Here is a 19,953-nt window from a genome sequence, read left to right as displayed (position 1 = left end):
TAAAAAACCAAAAAAACAAACAAAGCAGATTCTGTTCCTTCTCTTGATGCACCCAGTCAGAACCTGCAGGGCACGTGGCCTGGGAGTGTGCTATTTAAAAAAGTCCTTAGCCTCCGTGATTCCAGTACATGCCAAAGTTTGGCTGCCTCTGCCTGACAGCAACGTGACATTGTCATTCAAATTAATGCCAGTTTCAGATCGAGCAGCTAAGGGAGGTTCCCTAACACTCAAGTCTACAGGCTGAGCTGGATTCAAACCCAGGTCTTTGCTAGGTGTGGTGGCACACACCTGTAATCCCAGCAGGCTGAGGCAGGAAGATGGAAAGTTTGAGGCCAGCCTGGGCTGCACATCAAGACCCTATCTCAAGAAAAACCAACCAGTGCCAGCTGTGATGGCACATACCTGTAATCCCATCTCTCAGGAGGCTGAGGCAGGAGGGTCACTGTGAGTTTGATGCCAGCCCAGGCTACATAGTTAGTCCAAGGACTGCCTAGACTACATGGTAAGACCTTGTCTTAGAAGGGGAAAAAAAAAACCCAACACAAAATTAAATCCAGATCTGTGTGGCTCCTACTTTCAGAGATGGAGAGGAGGGATAACGGGTCACAGGGCCAATTCACACAGGTCCGCTGGGAGACATGGAGTAAGTCAAGGCTGGCCGGGTGTTCTCAGAGTTGAGGACAAAGTCTTTTTGTTTGTTTGTTTTTTTTTTTTTTTTGGTTTTTGGTTTTTCTCCGGTACTGGGAACCGAACTCACGACCTTGCGCTTGCCAGGCAGGCGCTTTTGCCGCTGAGCTAAATCCCCAGCCCCTGAGGACAAAGTCTTAGAAGTGTTTGTGACAGAACTGAGCCACAAGAAACCTTGCTGGATCAACCTGAGCCAGGGCTACACACACACACACACACACACACACACACACACACAGTCCGAGTAGGAGAGGGGCACGGCAGGCACCCACCCAATATTCCCAATGCACAAGCGCCTGCCGCTGGCCACCATGCCTATCCTGCCTCGAGAATTTCTTCCAAAGCTCCCAAAGCTCAGGCTTTGGGGCCCATCTCAGCCCAGCGCTGAGGACTTTGGTATCCTCCCCAGGAGCAGCCAGGGGAAAGACCCAGCTCCTTCACCTCTTCCACCTGGAGAGGGGCGGCCCGAGGGAACAGGACACGAGGGGGTGGTGGCACCGGGGTCTCCGATCCCTCCTGGGAAGTCATCTCCCCGCCTCGTTCCCTGTCCACCAACCTGGGCGGTGCCTGCTCCGGCCGGCCACATAAAAGAGCATCGTCTTGGACACAGAACTGCCGCCTATTTCCTGGGGACCAGTGTGGCGGGGCTCTACTACACGTGTCCCTCGCTGCTCCTGTCTCTTTCCCCCACCCCAACCGGTTGGCAGAATCTTTCCCTACTGAAATGCATGTTAGCTGTGGGAATAATAACGAAAAACCTTCAGCGGACGCCCATGCCCCGCCCGGAGGATGGACCGCTGCACCTCTCCATCCAGCCCTTGCAGCCGGTTCCTCCGGGTATCTTACCCCTTCCTCACCTTCCCTCCCCGCCCTCTCTCTCCGCGGCCGGGGACTAACCTGGGATCGGGTTTCCACGCGCTAGGGCTGCGGCAGTGGGAAGGCCAGGGTCACGGCCTCTTTATTTTAACAATGAATCAAAAGGTTGCCCGGGAGGTGGGCGGGAGACCACGCCCCTGCGGCTCTCACATAGGCTCTCTGGAAGAACCTCATTTACATGAATGCTGTGGGATTGGGCCAGCGGAGGATAAGGGGCGGGGCGGAGGCGGGCGGTGCCCCGAAGCCTCAGAGCGCGGGACTCGCCGCACGTTTAGCCTGGGTCGCCCCTCTTCCTGACTCAGCCCGGGTCCTACGGGGTCTGCGAGCGCTGGCAGGGCGACTCTGACCTCTTTCCACTCTTTCCCGCCGCATCAATCCGCTGGGCTGGCGTTAGCCTGGACCTTGGACTAGAAACGTAACCTTCGTGCCTGTTTTCCAGATGAAAATACCAGCGAGGATGAAGAGAAATAGTTTCAAGTAAAAAGCAAGACCTGGGCTTCGCAGGTGTGATCTCAGCACTCTGGGAGGCTGAGGCAGGAGGATTGAAGGTTTGAGCCCACCTTGGGCAATTTAGCAATTTAGTAAGATCTTGTCTCAAAATTTAAAAAAAGGATTGGGGATGCAGGTTAGTGTGAAGGCCCAGTGCTCAATCTCTAGACCTACAAAGAAAAAAGAAAGAAAGAAAAGTAAGAAGAGCTCTGGCGCCTGCCAAACGCTGCATGGGTGCACAGTGCTAGAACCGCAGTACTGTGTTAGTGTTCCAGTCAGGGCCTCCGGGCGCACCGGCCCTCTCTGTCAGGGGCCTTCAACACTTGCACGTTTCCATTTCCACTGCCTTGCAATCACTCACAAAATGCAGTCTCCCACACACCCCTGACCTCTCTAAGGCCCGTTTATCTGTCACTGTCCGTATGGCAGCTGTGTTCCAAGTCTTCACACCCCGGAGGACACAGCAGTAACCTGAAGCACCACGTCCCAAGGTCCCCATTTCACAGCAACAGAAGATAGAGAAGTTCACCTAACTGCCAGTGTCACACAGCTTGGTAAGCGGCAGAGCCAAGGCTCAAGGCCTTCACCTACTAATTTACAGACACTCCCCTGTCCCTGGTGCCTGCATGCGCATGGCGTTGAGGGGAGAAAATGTGAATAAAACGTGGCTCCTTCCAGGAGGAGGAGCCACAGGCTAATGGAAGAGACAAACCGGTGAACAGCTCAGCCTAGCCCGGGTGGACCTGGCTAAAACACAGCTTCTGAACAAGGGCAGTGAGCTTCCTGTTTCGTTTCTTCCCGTGAGACAGAGGCCAGCGACACCATGTGCAACATCTGGCTGGATGAGAGATTCACCTGAGCCTGGGCCACCTGGGTATTTGGGTGACGAGGAAGCCCACCGTGTGGCCCCAGCGCTCTGCCCCACCGGTCAGTAAACACTAAACCAATCCAGGGTGGCCCTCTGACAGTCCCAGCCACCAAGTATCCACGGGGCACCTACCCGGCAGCAGTGTGCGCCGAGGAGCCCTCACCTGTGATTGTGTGGCGCTTACCTCTGTGGAGAAAAACCCACCAGACAGGGTCAGTAAGCAAACACGCAGCGTGTCGGCTCCAGGCCGGCACGGGGGAGAAACTAGGGGGCTGGCGGAGGAGTGGAGGGGCCAGGCGGGAGCTCTCTGCTTGGCCCTGGGGATGCGCCCCTTGTGGCACAGGAGGACAGCGGGTGGTGGGCAGTAGCCGGAAGTGGGGGAGGAGCAGGATGGGGGGCACTCAGGGGGCAGTGGGAAGAAGTCCCCTCTCGTTGGGGTGGGCAGTGAAGGTACTGAGGCCAGAAGGGTTCTCAGTAACCCAGGTGGCAGCAGCCCGATTTGCCCCGACCTTAGACACCCTCCCACCTCGTGTTTGTGTGTTGGTGCCCAGGCCAGCCAGCACAGCAGCTCCTTATCCCGTTGTTTTATTGGGGGGGGGCTTGAACCCAGGGCCTTTACACTGAGCTCCATCCCCAGCACCTTCTTTTTCATTTTGAGATAGGATCTCCCCATATTGCTAAGTTACCCAGGCTGGTCTTGAACTTGAGATCCTTCTGCCTCAGCCTCCATCTTGCAAAAGGGAAACTGAGGCTCAGGTGAATTGTCACTTGATGAGAGAGCCTGGTCTAAGAACCCCCTCCAGAGCTTTGTGGGATGGCTTGGCGGGTCCCAGTGGCGGCCACCACAGAGCTGCACGCCCACTCCCCCTTTCCCTTCTGTGGATTCTGTCCGTGTTCATCTCCTCAGGGCCTTTGCTCCCGCCCTGTGCACCTCAGCTCCCCATGCCGTCCTCAGCGATCTGGGACAGTGGTGATCCCTGGGAGTCCTGGCCCAGCTGTACCCCGCCATGTCTCCCAGTCACACCAGCCTGCCTGGCCCACAAGCCTGGGGGAGAAGCCAAGAGCCGGGGCAGGCAAGGGACAGGCTCAGGGCCTGCAGGCCCACTGAGCAGGGCAGGACGGCGGGCGTCTATCGGGGCTGACTGGTGGGCTGACTGCAGGCCCATGGCTCCCTGAGAAGCAATGATCCAGCACAGCCAGGCTGACTTTTCCTAGAGAAGCTAGAAAACTTTTTTGTCATTTTTGTTGGGTCTTTGTTGTTGTTGTTTTTAGGTTATTTTTTGTCTTTTGGACACAAGGTCTCACTATACAGTTCAAGCTGGACTTCAGTTCTCTATGTAGCCCAGGCTGGTCTCAAACTCAGTGATCCTTCTGCTTCAGCCTCCCAAGGGCTGGGATTACGGGTGTGCACCACTATGCCTGGGCTAAATTTTATTTTGAAACCAGGTGTCTGCCTCAGCCTCCTGAATATCTGGGGGAACCACGTGCCACTGTGGGCCCCAGCCTCTTGCTTCTGACTGCTCTTTACCAACCATGACTGGGACAAAGTGAGAAGTGAACAGCAACGTTCCCTGGATGAGGAGACAGTTCCAATGGAGCGCAAGAAGGATGGGTGAGGTAAGAGGAGAGAAGGCAGGTTCTCGGACACTTGTAGACAGGGCACGGGGCCAAGAAAATCCTAGATTATTTCGACGGTTGTCTGGAAGCACATGGCAGGAAGGACAGGTTCTGTGCTGAGCCAGCACTGGCTGAGAAGCTTGGGTGACACAGGTGACAGCAGCACAACATGGACATGACTAAGGTCCAACTTCTCAGGTAGCTCCGTCTGGCTGTGGACACAGCCCCTCCAGGCACAGCATGCTGTTCCAAAAAGGAAACCACAGTCCGGTGGGAGCCCAGAGGGAGAAATGCTTCGTCCTGGCCAGGTGCTAGGTGCGATCCAGGAAGGCTTCTTGGAGGAGCCACTTTAAGGCAGAGGCATGAGGAAGGCTGAGACACACCTGATACCACCTGAAGGGCTCTGAGGTGCGCAGAGGGGGTGCTTTAATCAACATTCGCACAAAACAGGTGAATTTGGGCATGGTAGTGAATGCCTGTAACCCCAGCACTCTGGGAGGCTGAGGCAGGAGGATCACAATTTTAAGCCCAGCCTGTGCAACTTGGCTATTTAGAGAGAACTTGTTTCAAAATTAAAAATAAAGGCCTGGGGTGGTGGCACACGTCTATAATCCTAGCACTCGGGAGGCTGAGGCAAGAGGATTGCTGCTGTGTTTGAGGCCAGCCTGAACAACATAGCAAAACCCTGTCTCCAGATGACAACAAAAAAATAAAGTATTAAATAAACAAAAAGGCTATGTAGCTTGATTTGAAGGCCCTGATTCCAATCCTCATACTGAGGCAGGGGAAAGGCAGTGAGCTCTGCACACGGATGATGAACCAGGAGCCCTCATCAGGGCAGCCCGCCCCAAAGGAAGGTCAGCAGCTCACAGCCAGGGAACTGAGCCCTGAGAGGTCCCTGGGCTGCTGGGGATGAAGGTCAAGACCCCCAAAGGAACCGTGAGTCCTCCAGTTCCTGGCCTGGCTGCCAACAGGAAGTAAGGAGAGAACGCTCTTTGCTTAGCCTGGCTTCCGACTTCCAGGAGCCACAGCTGCCAGCCGTCCCAGCACTGCCCAACCTGTCAGGACCCAGGTCCCCAGTGCTTTTAGCTCCTCACCGATGGATCCCCTTATGCATTTGGCTGTGGGGGAACAGTTGCTGCTTGAACCCTGACACCCCTTCTCCCCTTAGTTAGCAATACAACCCCCAGTTTTCATCTGGGCATCTCACTTCCCAACTCCACAGCCTGGAGCTGCCAGCTTCTCTTGCAGCTAGGAATCCTCTCCTTGCCCTCTGCCTTTGGCTTCTGCTTGGTCCACAGAATATGACAAGCATTGAGGGGGCTGGGGATTTAGCTCAGCGGCAAAGCGCCTGCCTGGCAAGTGCAAGGTCGTGAGTTCGGTTCCCGGTACCGGAGAAAAACCAAAACCAAAAAAAAAAAAAAACAAGCATTGAGGGTTTTAACAAGGGGAGTCATGCTGGGCATGGTGGTACACACCTGTAATCCCAGTAATCAGGAGACTAAGACTAAGGTAAGAGGATAGCCAGGAGTTCAAGCCCAGCCTGAACTATATAGCAAGACCCTGTATACAATACAATACAAATAAAATACCGAGGGTCATGTCCTTCTTCATCCCTTTCTCCTGACTGAAATGCAGATCTGATAGCTCAAGCAGCCATCTTGGCCCATGAGGCAGAAACCATGTAACAAATATGGCACAAAGAAGGAGCTAAAGGCCTGCTCCCAGCTCTCCAGTACACGGTACTCAGCTCTACTTCATTCTTCCTAGTGAGGCTCCTAAAGGGCCAACCTCACCCCAGACAAGGAAATGCTCCGGTGCAGGTAGAGAGGCGTGGGAGAAGAGTCAAGGTCTCCAGAAGGTTCAGACGCCACCACCTGAGCCCAGGACGGACCACATTGGTGTGATTCAATTTCCCTGGGAGCTAGAAGAACCAATGGCACATAGGAGGAGTGGATGAGATTTATTAACACGACAGCCCCAACGTCCGTTAAGTGACACTGGAGAGTCAGGGAGGGGTGTGGCCAGAGGTCCCAGCGCTGTAGGAGGTGGCTGCCACACGGGGTCTCACCTCAGCCTCTCGTGTCATCTTGCTGACACTGAGGAGAGGACAGGGAGGTGGCAGGGGCAGAAGGGCCAGAGCTGCGAGGCCAGGCCCAGAGGTTGTGTGTTCTGTGCCTGCCGTGCCCAGCTGCCGGCTCTCCAGGGAGCAGGTGAACTCTGGGTCCCTACACGACCTCCCTGTCCCCTCAGGGACACTGCTGGAGGTGGAGGGACCCTCAGCCCTGACATTTCTACCACCCAGAGCCTCCCTGTGGTACGTGGTGTCAAGGGAAGGACAAACAAACCACATGCACGCATATGCGATGCATCCCTGGCGGGGTTCACTAGGGGAGACACCAAGCTGATTCTGCTGGCTTCTCTGGGGCCCTCCCCTTCAGGGGTTCGCACCCAGGTGGCCCTGGGCACAGATGGCAACAGTCTAGGACCAAGAGGTCCTGGGTTCCCGAGCCTAGGCCATGGGGTCACCACCTCATGTGGCTGGGTTACAGCACAGCCACGCTGCGGCAGCCCTGGGCCTCCGGGCTCACTCCCCGCTGTGGTGCGCCCGGCCTGTCAGTCGGCGGCGCTGGGTCTTGCTGGTGCGGGTGGTGCTCGGGGGCTTCTTGGTGGAGTCGTGGGCCCGCCGAGGACACTTCCTCTTCACCTTTTTGCGGCTGTGCGCGTGCAGGGATGCCGTGAGGTTGGAGATCCTGCAGGAGGGTAGAGGCTGATGAGGCCAGGCCTCAGTTTACCCTGGGGAACAAGGTTGGGGGGAGGCTGCGCAGGGGCTGAGTGGTCACCTGGGTAACGGAGGGGAAGTCAGGATAGCCCCCACACGCCTCGGGCACCAAATTCACCCCAAACTCTGCCTGCTGACCCCAGAAAGCCTGCCAGCCCCAGAGCTGCCTGCCGCCTCCCCCCATGGGCCAGCAGAAAGTGGCTCCACAGGCCTGGTGAGCAAGAGCAGCCCCGGAGGAAGGACTCCCGGAGATGGCAGGCGCAGCTCACCGCTGAGACAGCAGGGGCTCTTTGGATTTCCTGGGTAAGGCCTTGGTGGACTTCTCCACGGACGCCTCCTCCTCCTTGGACTGGTCCTCGGCGCCTTGCTAGGGAAGCACAGGACAAGAACACTGACACAGCGCAGATGGGGGCCACGGCCGCAGGAAGCCGTGGGCAAAAGAACCCTGTGTCCGCCCCAGACCAGCGTCACAGAGGGGACAGCGCTGCTCCAGATCTTTCCCTGCCTCTCGCTAGCTTGCAGCAGGCAGAAAGCCAAAGCGCGACATGACATGGTTTTGCAGGATGGCATGACATAGATTATTAAGTGCAGGATAGGATGGCAAAGGACTCAGAAAGCACTGGCTTCACAACGTAAGGACCCTGCAACCAGGGGAGGAAACTCCCTTTATGCCACAACTCCACATGCAGTGCTCCCTATCCGGGAGTCAGACTCAACCACCCCAGGCAGAAAACACGCAGGAAAATGCCATCCTGTCTGCACCACCCGTGCAGCCTCCGTGTCACTACTCCCTAACCACACAGTGTAACAATCGTTTATGGTGGCGCTGCATACCTGTACTCCCAGCAATCAGGAGGCTGAGGCAGGAGCACTGCCATGAGTTTGAGGCCAGCCTGGGCTACATAGTGAGTTTAAAGCCAGCCTGAACTACATAGCAAGACCCTGTCTCAAAAAACAAAGAAAGAAAATCACTTACAGGCCATTTATATTGTCTTAGGTGTTGTAAGTAAGCCAGACCTGATTTCAAGTATGTGGGAAGCCGCAGACAGGTTCTATGCAAATCCCACACTATTTGACATGGGGGATTCCAGCAGCCACAGATTTCCATTTGGGAGGGGTCCTGGAACTAATCCTGCACAGGTATTGAGCACAGATATACACATTTATAGCACACACACCAAGACAGACCCAGCTGTAATGGAAAGAGATAGGTAATGAAGCTGGAAGCTGGGGTACATGCCTGTAATCCCAGCAGTGGGGAGGCTGAAACAGGTGGACTGCAAGTTCCAGCCCAGCCGGGGCAACTTATCAACTTGGTGAGACTCTGTCTCAACATGAAAATCTCAAAGGGGCTGGGAATGGAGCTCGCGGGTACAGCACTCCGGGTCTGACTCTCTCCACAGCCCCCACACACGTGCACACAAGTGTTTCATGAAACCATATTGACCACAATGCTTTCAATTCTATTTTTTTCTACTTTTAATGCAAACTGCAGGCTATCGCTGACTTACACCCCACAGGTTGTAAATTCACTGTCAGTGCAGAATGCCAAGTTATTGCTGCGTGGCACACAACAGAGCAACCGCAATCAACAGCGATCTTCTGTTAGCACTCACTACATGCTGGGCCTGGTGCCACGGGAGTCACATGCTTCGCGACTTTATCCCCAAAGCAATGCCACGAGGCCAGCTCACTGCGGGACACAGGCAGGCAGCAGGGCAAGGAAGCTACCCCTGCTTGGCAGTGTTCCAGGCCCCGCAGCGCCAGGGTCAGGAACTGAAGGGGCCGGAAGCGAAAGGGCCCCTTGCACTGCGATACTCACGACAGGGCCAGCATGGAGCAGCCCGAGAAGCCTGTGTCCCCCTTTTCCCCAGGGACAGGACGGGGACCTACCTCAGGCTGTGGCAATCCAAGCAGCCGGGCCCCTGAGAGGTCCAGGTCGCTGATGGTGGTCACAGTGACCGTGTGGTTGGGGTGGTCGTACTGTACTGACTCGGTCTTGGCCGTCACCAGCCGGTCCAGCTCATCTGCTTCCTCTGCAGAGTGGGCGGAGAGACCAGGTCTCAGCCCCCAAACAAGCGACCAAACCCCAGCCTCCTCCCAGCCATGGAGGGCCAACTGAGTAATGCGAAGAACTGATGCCTCCCTGACTTCGCCCCTTAGTCCTTTCAGTCCTCAGAAAAGGAGCTCTCTAGCTGGGTGTAGTGGCGCCCAGCAGTAATCCCAGCTACCTACTTGGAAGGCTGAGGCAGGAGCATCTCCAGCTTGAATCCAGCCTGGGCAATTTGGCAACTTAGTAAAACTCTGTTTCAAAATTTTAAAAAAGTAGTCAGGTGTGGTGGCACACACCTGTAATCCCAGCACTTGGGAGGCTGAGGCAGGATTGTTGTGAGTTCAAAACCAACCTGGGCTACAAAGTGAGCTCAAGGCTAGCCTTAAGTGCAAAGCAAGACCCTGTCTCAAAAAGACAAAAATAAATAAAAATTTAAAAATAGTAATAAAAAGGGCTGGGGATGTAGCTCAATGTGAAGGCCCTGGTTCAATTCCCACAATAGAAAAAAAAAAAAAAATCACCTACAGCTGAGTGTGCTGGTGCACACCTATAATCTCTACACTGGGAGGACAGGACAGGAGGACTGAAAATCTGAAGTCAGTCTGGGCAATTTAGCAAGGCTCTGTCTCAAAATAAAAAATAAATAGAAGGGTGAGGGATGTAGGCCAGTGTGAAGGTCCTGGATTCAATCCCCAATACTGAAAGAAAAAAAAAAAAAAAAAAGAAAGAAAAGAAAAAGAAATAGAAGGCCGGGCGTGGTGGCATAAGCCTGTAATCCCAGCACTCGGGAGGCTGAGGCAGGACTGTTGCGAGTTCAGGACCAGCCTGGACTACAAAGCGAGCTCAAGGCCAGCCTGAACTGCACAGTGAGACCTTGTCTCAAAAGAGACAAAAAAAAAAAAAAAAGGGAAAAGAAACAGAACAGTGAGTCTCGGTCTCCTTTTGCCCTGCGACCCAGCTGTTCTCAGAGGCACTCTTGCTAACCACCAGGACCTCGGCAGCACAGGAAGTCACCTGTAGAGCTCTCACACCTCTCCCTGCCCACCCACAAGGCGCACAGAAACCAGGCTGTGTCAAGGAGAGGACTCACCCAGCGCCTCCTCTCTCTCTGCCAGCATCTTCAAGTACTCCTGGTGGCGCTGGAGATGGACAGGAAGGGAACGCAGTGAGCCTGGTGTCTGAGCGCAGTCTCAGGCAGGGGCACTGCTCCGCTCCACAGTGGGTGGGGACACCCGCGCCTTCCCTAGGCCGGGGGCACTGCTCCCCAGCGCTGCACCGTCAGCGCCATCTCCACTGCCCCCCACACCTCCTCCCGGAGCTTCTTCTGCTCCTCCTTCAGCCGCTGCTTAATCTCCTTGATGGCCGCCTTCTTCCGCTCCACCTTCCGCTTGTGGAAGCCGGTCAGGTACTCCCTACAGGAAGGAAGCAGGAGACTTGGGAGGAGACACAGGAAAGAGGGGACTCCTTCAAGAGAGATGAGCACCCAGGGCCACTCTATGTCCAGAGACAGCTCTATGCATTAACTCACTTAACCGTCATCGCAAGTAGGTATCAGTCCCTATTTTACAGTCTGTGTTAGTTGCCTAAGGTCACATGTACTTTGTTTAGTTATTCATTTTCGAGACAAGGTCTCCCTATGGAGTTCAGGGTGGCCTTGAACTTGAAGTGACACTCCTTGGTCAGTCTCCCTACTGCTGGGGTTACAGGCTTGCGCCACCACACCCAGCTCTTGTGCGTACTTAATGACAAGGACACATGCCGAGAAACAAGTTGTTAGGGGACTGTTGCTGCTCAGAACTTAGTGGACACATCCACCAACCTAGCCGGGACAGCCACTGCACACCCAGGCTGGACGGTCCGCCGCGGAGTGGTTCAGCAAGATGGAAACATTACAGGTCACATGACAGCGGAAGTGTGGGAAAAGCTGCTCTTTCCGCTGCACACTCTCACTTCAAACGAGGCCAACTGGGAGACGCACGGGGCTGGTAGCGACCCCTTTTAAACTGTCACATTTCATTACTCAGCTATTAGGCCACTTCTGGCAGGACTTTGAAGAATGCATTCACCCAGGGGCTCCAAAACCCTCTGCTGCCGGGTGTGGTGGAGTATGCCTGTAATCCCAGCACTCGGGAGGCTGAGGCAGGAGGATCGTTGTGAGTGTGAGATCAGCCTGGGCTACAAAGTGAGCTCAAGGCCAGCCTGAACTGCATAGCGAGACCCTGTCTCAAAAACACAAAAACAAAACACAACAAAACCCTCCGCTGGACCAACATCCATTTCCCCAGGACACCTGCCCCTGAACCCAGCTGTGGGGCCCACTGGTGTCACCCCGGAATTTCCTGGTGATGCCCAGGAATTTAGGTCTCTCTCTATCATCTGATCCGCGCCGGCTGCTCTTTACATTTGCTTCTGGCGCCCAGCACTGGGCTTTCCGCAGACGCGCTGCCCCTGGCATTTGAACGCTGAGGCTCGGCGGTGCGGCTTCCGGGCGCAAAGCCTGGCAACGCCGCGGAGCCTGACAGGTGAATGAATGAAGGTACGCCACTCTCCCGCGAAGGCTAAGAGCCCGCTATCTGCAGGGCCCAAGCCACGGCTCGGAGCGTGCAGGGCGCGCCGGGCGTGACGCGCGCCCCGGAGCCCGCGACGCTCCCAGCCCGGGCGGGGCAGTCCGGGAGGTCCTGCGCAAAGGCGGGGCCGGAAGAGGCCGTAGAGGGAGCGCGCGCGACCCGGTCTGGCTTTGGCTTTGCTGGGCAGCCCGAGGGGATCCTGCCCTGCCTTGCCACTCACCGCCTCTTCTCTTCATCGAAGCTGAGGACGAGCCGGGGCCGGTCGTTACCATCTCGTTTTTTCTTCTTGTTTCGGCCCATAGTAGCGAAGCTTCCGGCGGTGCGGCTCCCTATTGCCTAAGAGACTTCCGGGTGTAGCCCCCACAGCCTTCCGGCACACCTTCTTTGCATGGCCCCACAGTTCCGCTCGCCGGGTCCCGCCTTTTAAAGGGGCCGCCCAGCTTGTTATTCTCGTCCCTTCCATGTGTATTGCTCTGGTTCTCGCCTTCTGAGTGACTCCCAGGCGCCTCTCTCTACCCTAGATTGGCTTCAGTGAGCACGAGGCTCTCAGGCCCCATCGCCTAGGACGATGATCAATATGAACTTACTCGTGAATGGTCAAAAGAGAGTGGTCTTTATTTGGTTCTGATATCAACTCGTTGGCATCTCCAAAAACAAGACACACTGCCTGGATTTGAATTCTGTGCCCATTAAAGCTGTGTGGTCACAGGCACTGCTTTCTAGCTAGCTGGGCCCAGTGCACAGGGTGCCAGACAGCTGTTTCTTTGTCCAGCCTCTTCTGCCTCGTAGCAACCACCTTGGCATCTTCCCTGTGGGTAGAGGCATCGCCCTGGCTGCAGCGATCCTCAGTGAAGATGCCCAGAGAGCTGCCTTCTGTAGCTGGGCTGCCTCCTCTGACTGCCTGGCTCTAGTGCCCACCCAGATGACAGCTGATAAAAAACGAAGGCTCTGCTGCTGAGCTGGATAAATCAGAAACCTGCCTCTGTCTTTTTTTTCTTTTTTTAATCTTTTTGAGAGAGGGTTTCACTATGCACTTCAGGCTGGCCTTGAGCTCACTTTGTAGCCTAGGCTGGCCTCGAACTCACAACGATCCTCCTGCCTCAGCCTTCCCAGTGCAGGGATTATAGGCGTGCCGCCACCATGCCTGGCTCTGATTTTTTTTTTCGTGAGACAGGATCTTGTTCTGCAGTCCATGCCCAGCTAGAAACCTGCTTCTCTTACCTGATCCTTCATGGACCCCTTTCCTCTCTACCTATCATTCATTTGGACATCTTCTGTGCCAAAGATGTTTCCAGAGTCTCCCAGTGTAGTCCTTCAAGCCTCCTCTATGGATGAGCACTCCGAGACTCAGAGAGGGACAGTGACTTGACCAAAGCTGCTCATCGAGTGGGATCAGAGCGCTCTCGTCTATGCAGTGTGCCTCGCCCCTCCCAGAGCTTCTGGTACGGCACAGAGACAGGACAGGCAAGGAGGCTGAGCCTTGCACAGATCACAGCTGGCAGCACTGCACGGCTGGCATTTGCTCTGTCCAGCCTTGGCTGCAGCCCCTCAGAGCTCAGGGAGGCCCAGTCACTCCAATGCAGCGTGGAGGTGGCCACTTGGGTCTGCCACTGCTCCAGACCCTTCCCAAGGCATCTCAGGACCCCTAGGTCCCAGGAAAAAAGATATTTCTTAATTTACTGAGCATCTGCTGTGTGCCAGGCACAGCAAGAGTTGACCTATTCTCTGAATATAAATGATGAATATCAATGATGAAGACAGTGAACAAAAAGAATCAAACAGCCAGGCATGGTGGCACACACCTGTAATTCCAGCACTTGGGAGGCTGAGGCAGGAGGATCGCTGTGAGTTTGAAGCCAGCCTGAGCTACAGAGTGAGCTCAAGACCGGCCTGAACTGCACAGCAAGACCCTGTCTCAAAAAACAAAACAAAACAAAACAAAACAAAACAAAACAAAAGGAGTGGAGAGAGCCAGCATTACAGAGCGTCTGTCAGCTTCCAGATCTTGGCTCATCCTCACAGACAGAAAACTGAGGCTCAGAGATGTTGAGTAACTGGCCCAAGAACACCCAGGAATAGAGCTGGGGTTTAAATACAGTGACCTGTCCTTCCTGCCCAGCGCTGTATGTCCTGTAGTCCAGGCCTGGAGTATAGTGGGTGCTCAGCCAGCCTTGGGAGAATCTGCGTGTGAACTGAGCGGAGAGAGCCTAAGAAACACTTCCTCTGATGTCCAGCAGAGGGCGCCCTCTGCAGCCAGGTTGCTAAATGTGTCGCTCTCTGGGCGGCCGCTAGGGAGCCTCAGGAAATGGGGTGTGTCTCACGGGACCTTCGTCAATGTATGTGCTCCATCCTCTTAGGACGGAGGTTCGATAAATGGCCAAATTGCCAAGACCGGGTTCCGATTTACAATCTTCCTGCATCAGCCTCCCAAAGTGTTGGGATTACAGACATGCACCACCATGCCTGCCATTAGGACTCATTATGTCACCCAGAGCCCGTTTCATCCCCTTCACATTGGACAAACTGGTATAGGACGAATGATATAGGATTTCCAGACCATATAAGGGGAATATAATTCCCAACCTGCTAGATGTCCCAAAGCCAAGTTTGTGTCCCATAAAATCAAGGAATGAATTCTAGGAACAAAGGAGGTTCAGAGTAGGAGGAATCTGAGAGAAAGAAAACCTAAGAGACAGAAGAGGGCCTGGATAGTGGGTTGCCCATCAACCCCACTTCTCAAGGGTGTTTACTGAGCAAAGCCAGGAGGTGAGGAGGGTTCAAGGTGGGACAGAACTATACTCAGTAAGATTACAAGTAGAATTGCTTAGGTAATATTGATCCAATAGGAAATCACAGGATGGGTGTGAGGTGGGAAAAAACTATGGTCAACCAGTCAGATTACAAGTATAGCCACTTGGGGGGTTAAATAAGGACCAAATTGGGAAGCAAGTCCTACACAAGCACACATGGGGTGGACAAGACCTTTCCTGGAAGGGGCGGGGTAAGGAGGTTTGGTCCTCCACCCCAAGGTGACTGATGCCTAGAATATCAATCACTGCTGTTCCTCCCTAGGGGAAGTACATGCGTGAGTAGTTCCTCCTTTTCTCCAGGTCTGGCCTTCAGTGAATGCGCCTCCAGCCAGTTGTCTTCTCCACTGACCTTTTGAGGGCTCAGCCCTGTCAGACTGTCTACAATATTTCTAAGTAACTTAGCTATCTATAATAAAATGACATCTCACAAGGTAGTAAGGAGTAGGGCATGGTGGTGCAGGCCTGTAATTCTAGCTCTAGAGAGGCTAGGCAGGAGGATCGCTGTGAGTTTGAGGCCATCCTGGGCTACAAAGTAAGACCCTGTCTCAAAACACAAAACAAAACAGTGGGGAAACCATTACCTTTCCCCTGAATATTTACTGTGACAGCACTGAACTTTGCTTCATTCATGTAATCTTTTTTTGTATTGAGATAGGGTCTTACTATGTACTCCAGGCTGGCCTTAAACTCACTATGTAGTCCAAAACGGCCTCAAACTCATGATCTTCCTGCCTCAGCCTTCTGAGTGCTGGGATTATAGGCATGCACCACCACGCTTGGCAACATCTCATGTAATCTCGAAACAACCCTAGGATAGCTGTATTATCCCTTTGTATAAGTAAGGAACCGAGGCTCGGAGAGCTCAATTAACATGCACCAGGCCCCATACGCAGGAGCCCCTTGTCTGATTCCAGATCTTTAAAAATTTTTTTCCTTAAGAAATAGTGGCCAGGGCCAGGGATATAGCTCAGCGCTACAAGCGTCTGCCTCGAAAGCGCAAGGTTGAGTTTGATTCCTGGTGCAAAAAAAAAAAAAAAAAAGAAAAAAAAGAAATAGTGGCCACAGCTGGGGATATAGCTCAGCAGCACAGCACCTGCCTGGCAAGCATGAGGTCCTGAGTTTGATTCCCGATACCAAAAAAAAAAAAGAAATAGTGGCCATCTGTGGGTTCATTTCCCAGCACTGCAAGAAAAAAAAAAGGCAAGGACTGGTCCTGGTTCCTGTTCAGTGGTCTGGAGCTTAGCGCTCTACCATATGCTATCACACACGCGCGCACACACACAGAAGGTTGGTTCAGGAGGAGCAGAGGCGGCTGCCTTTATTGGGTGCCACGGGCTGGGCGGCTTCACTCAAAGGCCATGCACTTGATCTTAAAGTCACCATCAGCTGCCAAGTAGTTGATGGCCTCCAGGCTGAGGCGGTTGGGGAACTTGAACTGGTGTCCATCCGGCAGTGTGATGGTCAGGTCGGTCTGATCGAAGGAGATGCAGATCTGTGGGGCGGGCAGAAGGGACGGTGAGCCGGGCCCTAGCCGCACCCAGGTGCAGGGCAGCAGTCAGCGGTTCGGTGAGGAGAGACACTCCCGTTTATCACAGGGCCAGGGCTGGGGTGGGGCGGGGAAATCTCCAGCTGGGAAACCCGGCTCCATCACTGCCCGCCCGTGCCCGCCCGTGCCCGCCCGTGCCCGCCCGTGCCGGCCCACCTCCACCCCCTGCCCCGGGCCCCGCCCACCTCCACCACGCTCCCGGGCTGGAAGGGGAAGGCCGGCTCGCGATGCTCCGCCCCCCAAGCGCCGCCATCCTTGCTGTTGCACACGATGGTGCCCGTGCCCGCCCGTGCCCGCCCGTGCCCGCCCGTGCCGGCCCACCTCCACCCCCTGCCCCGGGCCCCGCCCACCTCCACCCCCTGCCCCGGGCCCCGCCCACCTCCACCACGCTCCCGGGCTGGAAGGGGAAGGCCGGCTCGCGATGCTCCGCCCCCCAAGCGCCGCCATCCTTGCTGTTGCACACGATGGTGTTGGTGTCCCCGTGCGCGTTGAAGCGAGGGTTGAAGTGCAGGCACAGGTTGTTGTTGTCTTTGCCCAGGTTCAGCACGAAGCTAGGAGGGGCGGTTGGGCTTAAGGGAGGCTCAGCCAGGTCCAGGCCCCCAGCGGGCCAGTCTGCCACCCAGGACTCCGGGAGCGGGGTGCACCCGTGGGGACACTCATCAACAGCTGACCAGAAGCTCGGATTCTAGTTCCAGCCCTGCCACCTGTGTGACCTTGAACTAGTTGTTCCCGCTCTGGGCCTCAGTTTCCCCACCTGTTCCCTGAGGGCTGCACAGGAAGCGTGTCGAAGGGTCGAGCTGTGCTCGCAGCTCAGAGGGTCCTACATAGTAGTTCGCATCCTAGTCCCCTTGGCCAAAGTCAGGAAGTCCCTCCAGATGGTAACCTCCGTAAGGGTAAGAGGCCTGTCCGTCTTGTTTTGTTTTCTGAGACAGGGTCTCACTATGGAGTTCAGGCTGGCCTTGAACTCACTATGTAGCCCAGGCTGGCCTCAAACTTGTGCCGATCCTCCTGCCTCAGCCTCCAGAAGGCTGGGATTACAGCCTTGTGCCACCACCCCCGGCTGTCTTGTCCTGTCCATCGCTGAATCCCTGGTGCCCAGACGGACACACAGTGGCTGGCTGCTCAGTCACTGTGGGACGAATGAATTAATAATATTAAATCTGTGGAGTGGAGCAACGCCCACTTCCGAGGGTTTGTAAGGAAATGAGAGCGGGCGGCTGGTCCTGACCAGCGGATCATCAGCATCCTCATGACCCAAGCACCCCTCATTTCCTCCACATAATTCTGCTTATTAAGAAACTGAGGCTCCGTGAGGTTGGGTGACTCATCCAAGGTCAAATGGCGGCTGAGCAACCAGGCCGCAGGCTGTACGAAGGATGAGCCTGAGCAGATGGGGGGCCATGGGTCACGCCCCTTTCTCCCCCTCCCCACCCAGCTGCGGCCGGGCCCTCAGTCCGAAGGGGAGAGGCGGGCCAACAAGGCCTGCGCGGCTGCAGCTGGTTCGGTTTAAGAGACTCCAGCAGACAGGGAGGGAGGGGGCGACAATGGTGGGGGCGCCCCGGGCCAGCGCAGGAAATGACTCACCCAGAAAACGCAGCATCGGCAGCTGGCCATTAACCCCCTCCCGCCGCGAGCGCCAGGTTCGGGGGCCGAGTGCGCTCCAGCCCCGCCCCAGCCCCGCCCGGAGCCCCTGGCGCCCGGCCCTCACCTCTTGGCTTCAGGGGCCACCTCGCCCCGCACTCGGAGGCACTCCCCAGGTTTGAGGTTCAGGTTGCTGGCGACCAGACCCTGCGCAGACGAGACCCGCCCGCCCAGCCGGGTTAGGCGGTCGAGGCCTCCTTGGCCTGAGGTGTCCTGGGGTGGTGGGCAGTGGGAGTCGGGTGGTTCAAACCCTGCGTCCTCACACCAGGCAGGAGGTGAGGCGGGACTGCACGAGGTGCAAGATCTAGCCTTTGATTACCGCGGCGGGCCTGGGAAAGGCCCTGTTCCCAGCAGGGTCTGTTTCAGTGTGAAATAGGAGAGCCCGTCTAGAAGTCGGCTCTGGTCGAGGCCAGTTTATCCATCCGCTTGGGGATTCCGACTCGGAATGGTTGGGGGCGGGTGGGACTGCACCGCAGCCTGCTACTGCAGATGGAGAGGACCTCGTGGGATCGGGCAGCCCCTTGCCCCTTCCCTGGTCTGTAAGTGGCCTGGGACCCCGCGACTTCACCCATCCCCTTCAACTCCTGCCTGCAGACAGGCGCAGGGGCTGGAGAGGACGCGCTGAGGGACAGTCAGGGCCCTCTGCACAGCGGGAGCCGCCAGAGGTCAGGGCTTCGGCCAGAGAGGCTCGGGATGAACCAGCCAGCAGGGCCGGCGCCCCGCCCCGCGAGCCCCTGAGGGGTGGGCAGAAGCCAACTGGTGTGCGTGGTTCCTTCTGCCAGAACTTTGAATCCTTTCCTTGGGCCTGCGAGACCCTTGCCTCCCTCTCTCCCTTCCATCCCGGGCCCAGGCCCTACCGGACCTTCTGGACAGAACCGCCCTCCACCCCTGACCCAGGCAGCCTCTGCCGGTTGGCCTGTTCCCAGCCCCAGCGACTTCGGTGACTTAGCCCTGGCCCTGAGAGCTGGACAGCTGCAGGGGGGGAGGGGACAGGAGGCTCTCTCGTGGAGGAGGGGAAGGGATAGTGGCCTGGGCCCAAGTGCCCCCCTGCAGTTGGCCACACCCTTCCCACTCCCACTTGGCAGACAGCTGCAGAACTGCGGAATGTCAGACCTTGCAGACATAACTGTGCTGTCAGACTCTGGAGGATCCGGAAGACTCCTAAGCTAGAGAAAGTTTTGGGGGACCGTGGTCCCCACACCCATTTTACAGATGTGCCACTGAGGATCAAGAAAGAGAAGGCACTTGTCCAACGCTACAAGGCAAGAGCTAGAACCCAGCTCTGGCGCTGGCCCCTCTTCTCTGGCCATCTGCTCCCGCCTTGTCCCCTGGGCTTTGGGGTGGGGTCTCCACACTTACACAAGCCATGATTGAGGCCAAGAGGATGTTCCGGGGACCGCTGCACCAGCTGCCTGAGGACTCCACCCGAGAGATGGGGCCGGCCGCTCCCACCCTTTTAACTGGACCAGACCCCGGTAAGTCCCGCCCCCTAGAAGCTCAGCCAATTGCAGGTCAGGACAGGGCTGGGGGCCATCGCAGGCGGAGTCAGTGGAATTTTGAAGCCAGTTCTGGAGCAAAGGTGACCAATCAGAATGGAGAGACCCACCCTTCCCCTTGGGCACGCCCCCAGGACCCAAGCCCCACCTCCCATTCTCCATCCCTCTCCCCCAACCTAAAAAAAAAAAAAAACTTTTGCCGTGGCAGAGATTGGGGGAGGCCAGTGGAAAATAGTTTGAGGATGAGCTAGGCCCAGGAGTTGGCGGGAAGGGGCTTGGGGCCAGGAGGCTGAGCCCGGGGGGTGCCCAGAGGGATACTGGGGGGACGGTGCAGAGTTCTTGGGGAATCAGAGGGGGTAGGAGAGGCTGCTCCCTGGCAGTGCCAGGGCGGGGCTCCCCTTTGAGCCTCTGCAGAAGGCTAGGGACCCGTTACCACAAGGCCTGGCCCCACCCGGGCTGCCCCCGGAAGTGGGGACAGTGGCTGAGACTCGTGCTGCTGTGCTAGCTCAGGCTAAAGAAAG

The 19,953-nt window shown here is 56.1% G+C and overlaps 2 protein-coding genes across 5 annotated transcripts; both read right to left on the bottom strand.

The window, feature by feature from the left end:
* Nucleotides 1-6,481: 6,481 nt before the first annotated feature.
* Nol12 (nucleolar protein 12) lies at nucleotides 6,482-12,307 on the bottom strand. Its single transcript, XM_005379221.2, has 6 exons — nucleotides 12,160-12,307; nucleotides 10,679-10,784; nucleotides 10,463-10,511; nucleotides 9,213-9,355; nucleotides 7,589-7,686; nucleotides 6,482-7,290 (listed from the first exon to the last, which is right to left on the bottom strand). The coding sequence occupies exons 1-6, from the start codon at nucleotides 12,237-12,239 to the stop codon at nucleotides 7,125-7,127; spliced, it is 642 nt and encodes a 213-aa protein (XP_005379278.1). The 5' UTR covers nucleotides 12,240-12,307; the 3' UTR covers nucleotides 6,482-7,124.
* A 3,730-nt stretch (nucleotides 12,308-16,037) lies between these two features.
* Nucleotides 16,038-19,404, bottom strand: Lgals1 (lectin, galactoside-binding, soluble, 1). Of its 4 annotated transcripts, none has more exons than XM_005379219.1 (5): nucleotides 19,296-19,404; nucleotides 18,004-18,083; nucleotides 16,744-16,846; nucleotides 16,481-16,549; nucleotides 16,038-16,241 (listed from the first exon to the last, which is right to left on the bottom strand). In XM_005379219.1, exons 1-5 carry the CDS (start codon nucleotides 19,302-19,304, stop codon nucleotides 16,095-16,097), a joined length of 408 nt encoding a protein of 135 aa, XP_005379276.1. In that variant the 5' UTR covers nucleotides 19,305-19,404; the 3' UTR covers nucleotides 16,038-16,094. The 4 variants fall into 4 exon arrangements, with proteins under 4 accessions (XP_005379276.1, XP_005379274.1, XP_005379277.1 ...); XM_005379217.2 differs by having other exon boundaries at nucleotides 18,004-18,149; nucleotides 19,296-19,370; XM_005379220.1 differs by lacking the exon at nucleotides 16,481-16,549 and having other exon boundaries at nucleotides 16,675-16,846.
* Between the last annotated feature and the right edge of the window lie 549 nt (nucleotides 19,405-19,953).

The sequence above is a fragment of the Chinchilla lanigera genome, unplaced genomic scaffold, assembly GCF_000276665.1.
Source record: "Chinchilla lanigera isolate Chin_1 unplaced genomic scaffold, ChiLan1.0 scaffold00012, whole genome shotgun sequence".
Classification (NCBI taxonomy): Eukaryota; Metazoa; Chordata; class Mammalia; order Rodentia; family Chinchillidae; genus Chinchilla; species Chinchilla lanigera.
Note: the sequence above shows the minus strand (reverse complement) of the source record. Positions and strands in the feature narration are given on the sequence as shown.